The 10022-nt window shown below is 39.7% G+C and overlaps 1 protein-coding gene across 1 annotated transcript in view; it reads right to left on the bottom strand.

Annotated features, from left to right (window-relative positions):
* The window catches only part of LOC117871817 (chloride channel protein C-like), a gene marked incomplete at its 5' end in the record, with an annotated part of 108665 nt that overhangs the window by 31161 nt on the left and 67482 nt on the right, over positions 1 to 10022 (bottom strand). The window contains 1 exon segment of the mRNA XM_034759573.1: positions 7539 to 7705. Coding sequence (XP_034615464.1) covers positions 7539 to 7705 — 167 coding nt within the window.

The following is a 10022-nucleotide window of genomic DNA, read 5'->3' as shown; positions in this document are numbered from 1 at the left end:
TTCAGATGCAAGATGACTTGCATCTGAAGAAGTGAGGTTCTTACCCACGAAAGCTTATGCTCCCTATACTTCTGTTAGCCTTAAAGGTGCCACAGGACCCTCTGTTACCTTTTACAGATATCATTGTATCTCAATAGCATTAAAACATTTATAATGAAAATATTTATTCTGATACCATAACATATACCCTTATACACTCATTTAAGGGCCTGATCCAAAGCCCCTTGAAGTTAATATAAAGACTCCTAAATGACTTCAATAGGCTTTGGTTCAAACTAGTTATTCTGCTGAACAACTGTTTGAATTCAAATCACTTGTAATGACATCTTCAAGAAAATGGGCTTGTCTGACTGGCTGCTGTGCAAGCATATCTGGTTTTCTGGTGGGTTTGGTTGTTGTTAAGTGGAAAATGTCAGTAAAGTGTCTGCCAACTGGAGGCCAGACATTAGAACAGGCTTAACCAATTAGTGGAATATCCCTTCCGGTTGCTGAACTTGCTGTGTGTTCCACCTGCACATTACCACATCTGAATTCTGAACTGTGACCCTCCTGATCCACAGGCAGCAAGTTTCAGCAGGTGAGCCAAAAAGGAGTCTCCCTCTAGCTGAGCCAGGAGAAACTGTATCAAGCTTTCCCCCAGCTGGAAGTGACTCAATGCATCTTTTACATAATGGCCTATAGGAGGCTGGAATGGCTCATGCACTACCGCTGAAATAAAACTTATTCATTCCATGTGCTGCTGTAGTCCATTTCTTTCTGTGGAAAGTGTGTAGAAGTCTCTCCTTTTGGTTTTGTGGGACTCCTCAGAAATAGAAAACATATCAAGAGAGAGTGTGGATTTGACATTCTCCTCCCTCAACATAAAATGAGTTATACTGGTAACGGAGATGTTTTTGGAAAGAGTTCTGCAGGATCTAAAAAGCTGCTTTGGTGAGAGGTCTAATGCTTCTAGCGAGGTAGATTCTGTTCTCACTAACACCAGTTTTACATTGGTGTAGAACTACTGGTTTAAATTATGTTACTTCCGATCTATACCAGTGTAAAAGTCTGATTCTACTGGCTCTCAAGTCAATGTTGAAACACCCATTGACTTCAATAGTGCAAGATCAGATCCTAAATGAAAGACAATCCTTCTACAAGGTCAGATGCACAGTAAGATGCATATTGTGGGCCAAATTCTGTGCTCACACCAGTATAAATCCAGAGTGACTTTGTTGAATAAAACTTCATCATACTGCCCTTCTGGTTTGTAAATTGCTTGTCTTAAGACCTCCACTCCAGACTGGATCAAGTCCCCACGTATTTTTACCAAGACAGAATCTGATGATTTATGCTTACATACACAAAGCCAAATTCCAGTCTTAATTAAAGCTTCTCTGGATTTACAGCAGTATAACAGAGACCAGAATTTGACTCTGTGTATCTAAGCCTTTGGGTTAGTCTTAATTGTGTAAATTATCACCCATGAAAATTCTGTCCTGATAAAAGACCAGCTGACCTGATCCTGTCCAGACAGCAGGACCTAAAATATGCATTTTACAAACCAGAATGGCACCATAATCAGACAAATTACACAGCCATTGAATCCCACAGTAAGATCCAAAGGACAAGGTACAAAGCAAAAATGTCAAGAAGAAATAGGACAGGTAGGTTCAAAGATGTAAATCTGATAAGGAGAAACTGATATCAGAAACATCAAAGATTTATGGGAAGGAAAGAAATGCTCCGGGCATGTGATCTGATGTGATATCCTCTCTCAACCATATCTGGCTCACTAAAACCAGGTCTCACCATATAGAATCTAGGTTCAGGAAGGGCTATCCTTTCTCACCTCAGAGCCTATCATGTAAGGCCACATTTAACCATCATTACAACCAACCAAGGGACTCAGCTGCAATATAGTTGTCCCCTAACCCATTTATTATGTATGGCATAAACGGGTGCTTTCTGGTTTAAGCTTTGGGCATGTTAGAACACTGGCATACTAACTGGTCATGGAACCACCCAGCATTAAGCATCCAAGTTTGTAGAGGCATAAGTGGCACTCATCCTACAAATTAAGACTGACTAGCAACAGCTCTATGATGGCCTTACACGCCCAGGGCTTCACATGCAGTGCAGTAACTGGTTCTGTGTATGTCCACTCTATGTCAACAGGAGACCTGCTAAACCTAGGGTTGTGAGTTCAATCCTTGAGAGGACCAGTTAGAGATCTGGGGCAAAAATCTGTCTGGGGATTGGTCCTGCTTTGAGCAGGGGTTTGGACTAGATGACCTCCAGAGGTCCCTTCCAACCCTGATATTTTATGATTCTAAGTAACCTGGAGAACACTATTCATGATGGAGATTGAAGTTCGAATCACCATACTTTGTACAGACGTGTCCTGTACTTAAGCCAGCTTTGACAACATCTTTAAAGTTCCATTCACATGACAAATTGAAGCCATCTTGTAAATGGATCAGAGGACAACTTGATTTATGAATGATATAATATTAATATATTAAGAAATCCATTAAAATTATCTAGGAACAAACTTCATATTTTAAAATGACTTGAATCTATAAGAGAGATTCTCCACTTTGCAATGATATATATATCATTATGACCACCATTCCATATCTCTAGCGAGACTGATTTTTAGAATGACAGACCTTTTCTATTATGGCAAAAATAAACAAAATTTATTTATTTGTGCCATAATAGAAAAAGTCTGTCTATTAGAAATCAGCCTTGCGAGAAATCTAGAACAGTCAACACAATAACATACTATATATTATTGTAAAGTAGAGAGAGAATGACAGCAGGATAGACAGACAGATCAGATCAGATCTGCAAAATAGCCCTGCCTATTGTTACTTGACAGTTAGAAAAACTCAAAAAAAAATATTGGGCATTCAGGTGAACACACAGTAGTAAGACTACATCTGGCAATAATTTCAGTATCTCATTCATGCGCACATAAAACAATATTTCTCATTCAGTTACAAACCTACAAAGTCCTGATTTTTTATGAATGGTTCTTGAGAGTTCAGAACCTGGAGGCTTATTCACAGGTAAGTGGGCTGACCAAAACCCCTCTCTCAACTAACAGAACTTATAAATGGAGACTGGATGTACTTCAATAAGTATCTTTACTATTAGGCTGTAGATACAGTATTTGGCTACATACAGTAGCTTCCCAGCTAATGAATGTTACTAAAATCCTCAGCTATGCTGAGCAGCGGAGCTGAAAGGGGAAGAGAGCAGCCAAAGATGGCTTTATGCCACCTTTACACTCCCCTAAAACTGAGGCCATTTGGGGCCATTAACTTAGAACACACTCACCCATCTTCTAGCTTGTCTCCTGTGCCAGTTATATGGCACCCAGGGTTTTCCCCACACTAGGGAACCCTCAGCTGTTCCATTAGGGAAACACTCTCCTCCCTTTGTGCTGCCAATGCAGGGACCAGGATCTGCTCCCAAGTCTCTATAACAGATGGGCCATATGCCCTCTGATGTGCAAATATGTCTCTCTCCATTTCTCTTTTGTTTTGTTATAATGCCCATCAGGATGTAAGCACTGATTATGCATGAAATGCATTTGCTTTGAACAGAGGTTTAATGAGATGTGCTGTGTATGTCTTGGAAAGCTCTATTTGAATTAAGACTTCCATCAGCAAAATGAGTAAGGAATCTTTTAGTCTGGTTGTTACCAAAACCCCAAGGCTGATCACCCCCAAAGCCTAGGGATTTTCAAAATCCAAAACCACATCTGAAATTCACTAATTGCCCCTATCTTTATAATGAGCCAAACCAAGATCTTGGATCCAAAACAATCCTCGAACTCTGGTTAGTTTGATATCTGGATCTGAAGTCTGCAGCATGAGCTCAGGGAAAAGTAGACAGGGAAAGAAAATCTCATCCTTATTCCATGGATCTTTAATATGAGACCACTTCTGATATACTTTTAAAAAAAAGGAACATATAATGAGCCCACTATAACATATTCTGCAGCCAGAATTCTTGGCTCCCAAATACATCTTTATATGGTAAGTAATACAGAAACACCCAGGAGACTATATAAGAACTTTGACAAGGCTAATATTAAGCTAGAACAAAACAGAACTACTGGCACCAGATTGACTCAGCTCTTAAGTAAACTTGTTCCATTAAAAAGTAGCCTCTAAGATACTTTCTCTCTGAAGTGTATAGTAGCTTATAAAAAGCAGGAAGAGTTGCCAAGTCATAGATGTGTTCAAGTACTCTTTACCCTCATTAAAGAGCATTCCCTGGCAGCTAGCAGCTTTGAGCGTTCCAGTGAACTAGATTTTTATAAGGAGGGTGTTTATAGTGGTGTGCAGTATAGCTGGAAGTGATGGTGCTCTGTAGCAGCCATGAATTAGATACAGCTGTATTGGGAGCCTTATCATGCAGAGCACAGAACGTAACAGACTGTGAGATCAATGAGGTTCAGAAATGCAGAACAAAGTGAGTTTCTCTGCTCCATAGCAAGAAAGGCAACAAAAGCGTTGGGCCTAATTGTTCACCTGTTTGTCAATGGATAGTTTGCTGGTCTCAGTTTAATATCTGACACATCTTCTAGCTGGGAATTGATTATACCCAGCCTTGGGAGGAAGCTGGGATTGGAGGACAGGGGATGGATCACTCGATACATTGCACTGTTCTGTTCACTCCCTCTGAAGCATTGGCACCGGCCACTTTTGAAGACAGTATCCTTGGCTAGATAGACCTTTGGTCTGACCGAGTATGGACATTCTTATGTTCCTAAGGGACTAGATGAGCTAATACAATAGATATTTTTCATCTCTAACATCTATGATGTACTGGGAAAGGGGAGACCCAAGCTGGGCCTCTTTAGCTATGGGTGCCAAAGGCCAAAAATGTAGGACCTCTCTCTTTCCCTCATTTCCACTCCATTACCAAATAAGAAGTTATTATAATGTAAGAATGGCCATACTGGGTCTGATCGATGGTCCAACTAGACCAGTATCCCGTCTTCCCACAGTGGCCAATGTCAGCAATCATCAGGCAATCCATCCTGTCGTCCACACCCAGCATCTGGCAAAAAGAGGCTAGAGACACTCAGAGCAGGCTGTTGAATCCTTGACCATTCTGGCTAATAGCCATTGATGGACCTGTCCTCTATGAACTTATCTAATTCTTTTTTGAATCCTGTTATATTTTGGTCTTCACAACATCCCCTGACAATGAGTTCCACAGGTTGACTGTGCATTGTGTGAAGAAGTACTTCCTTTTATTTATTTTAAACCTGATGGCTATTAGTTTCATTGGGTGAGTCCTTGTTTTTGTGTTATGTGAAGGGGTAAATAACACTTCCTTATTCACTTTCTCCACACCAGTCAAGATTTTATAGGCCTCTATCACATCCCCTCTTAGTTGTCTCTTTTCCAAGCTGAAAAGGCTTTTTAAACTCTCCTCATACGGAAGCTGTTCCATACCCCTAATCATTTTTGTTGCCCTTCTCTATAACTTTTCCATTTCTAATGTATCTTTTTGGAGATGGGGTGACCAGATCTGCATGTAGAGAGTCAAAGTTCCTTCCAGTTTTATTTGAAAGAGCCAAGTGGAATTTATTATGGCTTTTGAGAAAGCAATTCCAGATATGTCTTGTGTGTGTGTGTGTGTGTGTGTGTGTGTGTGTGTGTGTGTGTGTGTGTGTGTGTGTGTGTGTGTGTGTGTATAACTCAGCTATGCAAATTATCAGTTATTTTCAAGGGTAAGTTCATCACTAGTTTCTGTATTACTGACCTTGCTATCTTTTGTGTCTTATTTAAAAGAACATTAATATGCAGAGCAACTGAGCTGTTTCAAAAAGCTCTCTGGAGACAAAAAATGGTCCTGGGAGGAGACTGAAGAGGAGGGAAGGGAACAGAGTGGGAGTGAAATGACTGAGATGATATATTTTTCTATGTCTGTGCCTTCAAATGTATGAGACCTCACTCTGAACCAGGAAAACCAGCTGTAATTCTTTCCATGGCCATGTCATCTGACTGAAATACCAAGGGAGACTTTAATCTCCCTTTCTGCTCTGTTTTATCTGCCATGTTACATACATAGGACATCCATAATTTTGCAGATTGTTTTTATTTCCTCCTACCACATTGCTAGCTCTCTCTTGCATCAAATGCAGTTAGTAACCCCTGTGCCTGATAGCGACTTTTTATCAAATGTAATGATCGTCAAAAGTGACAAAGCATGGACAGTAAGAATCACTTCTGATTCTTCCAAAGGTTCCTTTGAGGAATCAAGACTGTCCACTGGACCATAATACTAAAGGAAACAGGCAATACAGCAGTAGACATCTATGAAGAGCTATTGGACCTGGCTAAAAATAATTCAAATGAGTCTGTTAAACAGAAAGAAACTTTGGGTGTCTACACTTTGAGCTGGAGGTATAATTTCCAGCTCCAGTAGACATACCTGCATTAGCTCTGATCAAGCTCGTGCACTAAGAACAGAACTGTAGCCCCCAGGGCAGGAGGTACTACCCATCCAAGATGCAATCCCATCCGAGACACTAGGCAGGTACTTGAGGCGTCTAACCCCTCCCTCTGCTAGCACTGCTGCAGAACACTTATTTTTAGAGCACTAACTCAATCATGGTTAGCATAGGTATGCCTCCTGGAGCTGGGAATTACACCTCCAACTCAAAAGTGGAGTGTAGACATGATCTCAGTCAGTCAGAACCCAGATCGATACATAAATAAATACTTTCACTTTTTCCCTCATAGTTTCCTCAAGATTGCTCTACTTTACTCCTGGTTAGCAAATATTGCATGGAACAAGGATTAGGGCTATTTAGTTTACAGAAGAGAAAAATAATGAATGGTACAGAGAAAGTAAATCAGACACTCCGTTTTATCTTTTCTCGTAGTGCAAGCGCAAGGGGACTTCTAATTAAACTGAAATTTATATGGATAATGAGAAAATACACAGTTACATTAGACAACATAAAAATATAAGGGCTATAAAACCCCATGCCTTGCAACACCAGCCAACCTGTAGGGAATAACTTCCCCCTATGGGTCAGATATCACATAAGTGTCCACTACAGTGATGAAGCTTTTGGCAGTGGCTGCGGTCAGAGACAGACTAATGCACTAGACCAAATACTAGTCTGATCTGGCACAGCAATTCCTATGCTCCAGGACAAGAATCACATTAGCCAATAAGCAAGCCCGAGAAATTAGCCAATAACCAAACCAGAAAAATTATCATGATTCCCTCACAGGTCTCACAGAATCTCTATTAGACCAATCAGACCTTTCTTTTAAATACTGCCTACTTAGCTAGCTTAGGCATTGCTATTGCACGTATCACAGTGATGTCTGAGTATTGAATACAGTAATTTAATTTGCATGGCATTGTCCGTGGTATTTGCATGGCACAAGCCCTGCCTTTGGTCCTTTATTCAATATTCCAGAGCATCAGGTCCTAAATTAACAAAGATTACCCATGTATCTGAGGGCAGAATTAGGCCCATAATCTTTTAACACCAGAAAAATTAGTAAACTCACCGTTTTTTCCTGTGGCTAGCAAGAGGTTCAGAGTCTAAGTAAGGAATGCCTTTCAACTTCAGTAAGGAGCTATACAGGGACATGTTAAACCAGTCACCGACCATCTTGGCCACCATGACAGCCAGCATCACAAGTAGCAAGGACTGTACATCGTTTGTGATCTCTACCTGAAAAGGAGAATGAGGAACTTTCCGTTACTTTATTGACATATTTGGAGAGAACAGTAGTAGTGATGGCTGTGATGCATATCCAGTGGGAATTGGAACAAGACCACCAACTCCTGGACATAATACAGGGGTTAAGGTAAAAGGAAGCAGGGAGGGGCACCGCTCTCTTTCCCTGCTGAAAGTAGAAGTGAACTCCTCATCCTTTAACAACTGCACTCATATTTAAAAACATTTGACTCCTAGATTTCAAGTGGCTTGTGACAATCTCTCTCATTGGGCCAGAATAAGGAGAGAAGGAGTAACTAGATTTGTAATGCCTTGCCACTGTGACAAATACTTTCAAAGAAAAACAAACAAATCAAATTAATAATTTTCCTTTCTTGCTGGGTTCACGATAGATTAGGCAGACAGACCGTTTCCCCATAATTCTCCTTCCTGACAGAGCAAGCTCCTTGTACAGGTTGCCTTGGGTGGACATCATTCTAAAGGATGCTGGAGAAGGAAACAAGAAGCCCAGGTTCAAGTCACACAAAACCTGAGGAGGAAGAACACTAGCAGTGTGACACTATTACAGCTACAAATATTGCATTGGATTCCCCATGATTAGGCATGCTTCTCTGGCTGTTCTTTCCTAGCAAAACAGCACCCTGCTCCTCATTCTCCCCAACCTCAGGGCTGACAATTGCAGACTAGACTGTAGATGTGTGATATATGTGTGTACAGTGTGTTATCATAAAATAGTCTAAAATCTAGTAAGAATAAACTGAAGGTAATCACTCTCCCTTTCTTTCTAAACACTAACTACTTTTCACTATACAAGACGACACTCTTGGTTACAGGACAGCAGTGCAGCATCATAAAAAAAGTGACATGGATGAAACCAATACAATTTATGCCTAACTGACAACTGAGCCGTTAACAAATATTTATGCTGGCTAAGATAATAGTGCAGCATTATTCCATTGCAAATTTTCTTTTTAAAACATTTGCTTCCTAACAGTAATTTTTATCCAGTCTCCATATTCTCCAACTGACCATTATTTCCCCTGCACCTACATTCTAAAGATATGTTTTTCATTTATTTTCCATTCAAACTTCCTTCCCAGTGTGCTGAGACAGACAGACGCACATACGCAAAGGCCTTACTTCATTTTTAGATAAAGTAAATTATAGCATAATAGTATGTGTTAAACTGCAATATCAGCTAGAGAATAATAAGGACCCCCCAAAAAATATACGTTCAAAGAAAGTCAGTATGCCTGCCTGATAAATTGGTAGCCTTAGCACATTCACCCGATGATTACACTCTCATCCCTATCCTGCCCTTGTTTCTGTGTTCCAAATCATAACATCAAGGGTGATTTAAAGACCACGAAAAGGGCTTTGTGTGGTATGTGTGACCTTCTACGACTGGGTCATGTGACTGTCCTCTCTGTTTGGACATACTTAATGACATCTAATAACTTTGCAGCATTCTTTGAATGTCTTCATAAGCCTAGAACCCAACTGCTTTATTTTTAAAACACCAGTAAAATGTCATTTAAAAGAAAAACAGTAACTGGGGGATTTTAAAAATTCCGACATCATATGTGCCACAACTCACTCATTTGGAAGGAGACTCCATTGTGGATTTCTTTTAAGGCTATTTAAAAAGCATCTTGCTATTCTCCCTTATGGAAAAGCTTTTATAGAATTAATAGGCATAAAATCAATAGGATTCTATAGAAACTATTTTAAAAAGCAATGAAGAATGGTATTGTTCCTATAGAAGTCTTAAGTCATCATATAGAATTTAACAGAGCATTACATTATAGCATTCTCTACACTGGTTTATAATTCTATAGAAAGATCATTATTTCTACTAAATTCTAAAGAACTTCTCATGAAGGACAGATGAAGAATTTTGCTAAGTGTTTCAGTTACACATTTACAATCTTTACAAAATTTTAGCCTGCAATGGTCATGAACAATCTTGTCTGTCTCACATGTAAGCATGTTTTTGGTTCTTGCATTGGTCTGAACTCACATACACGTTCTTCTTCAGTGTTTGTTGAATCCTCATATGTCAACATCAACACGAGATTCCATCATCTATAATCTTCTTCAGAATATGTTGAAATCTCATTCATTAAATTGCCTAGATCTTAACAGTCCTGCTTTATAATCAATATTAAGATTTCTATGTTCACTAGTTTTTAATCCCTTCTTCGGTTCTATTTCAACCTATGTGCTTCCTCCTTTCTTTCAGTTGCAGATGGCAGACTGTTCAACATACAGCAGACAAGATATGCATGAAATAGGCAAAAGGTATTTGCAA

This window comes from Trachemys scripta, chromosome 2, assembly GCF_013100865.1.
Source record: "Trachemys scripta elegans isolate TJP31775 chromosome 2, CAS_Tse_1.0, whole genome shotgun sequence".
Lineage (NCBI taxonomy): Eukaryota > Metazoa > Chordata > Testudines > Emydidae > Trachemys > Trachemys scripta.
The sequence above is the reverse complement of the archived record's forward strand: the minus strand, read 5'-3'. Positions and strand labels throughout refer to the sequence as shown.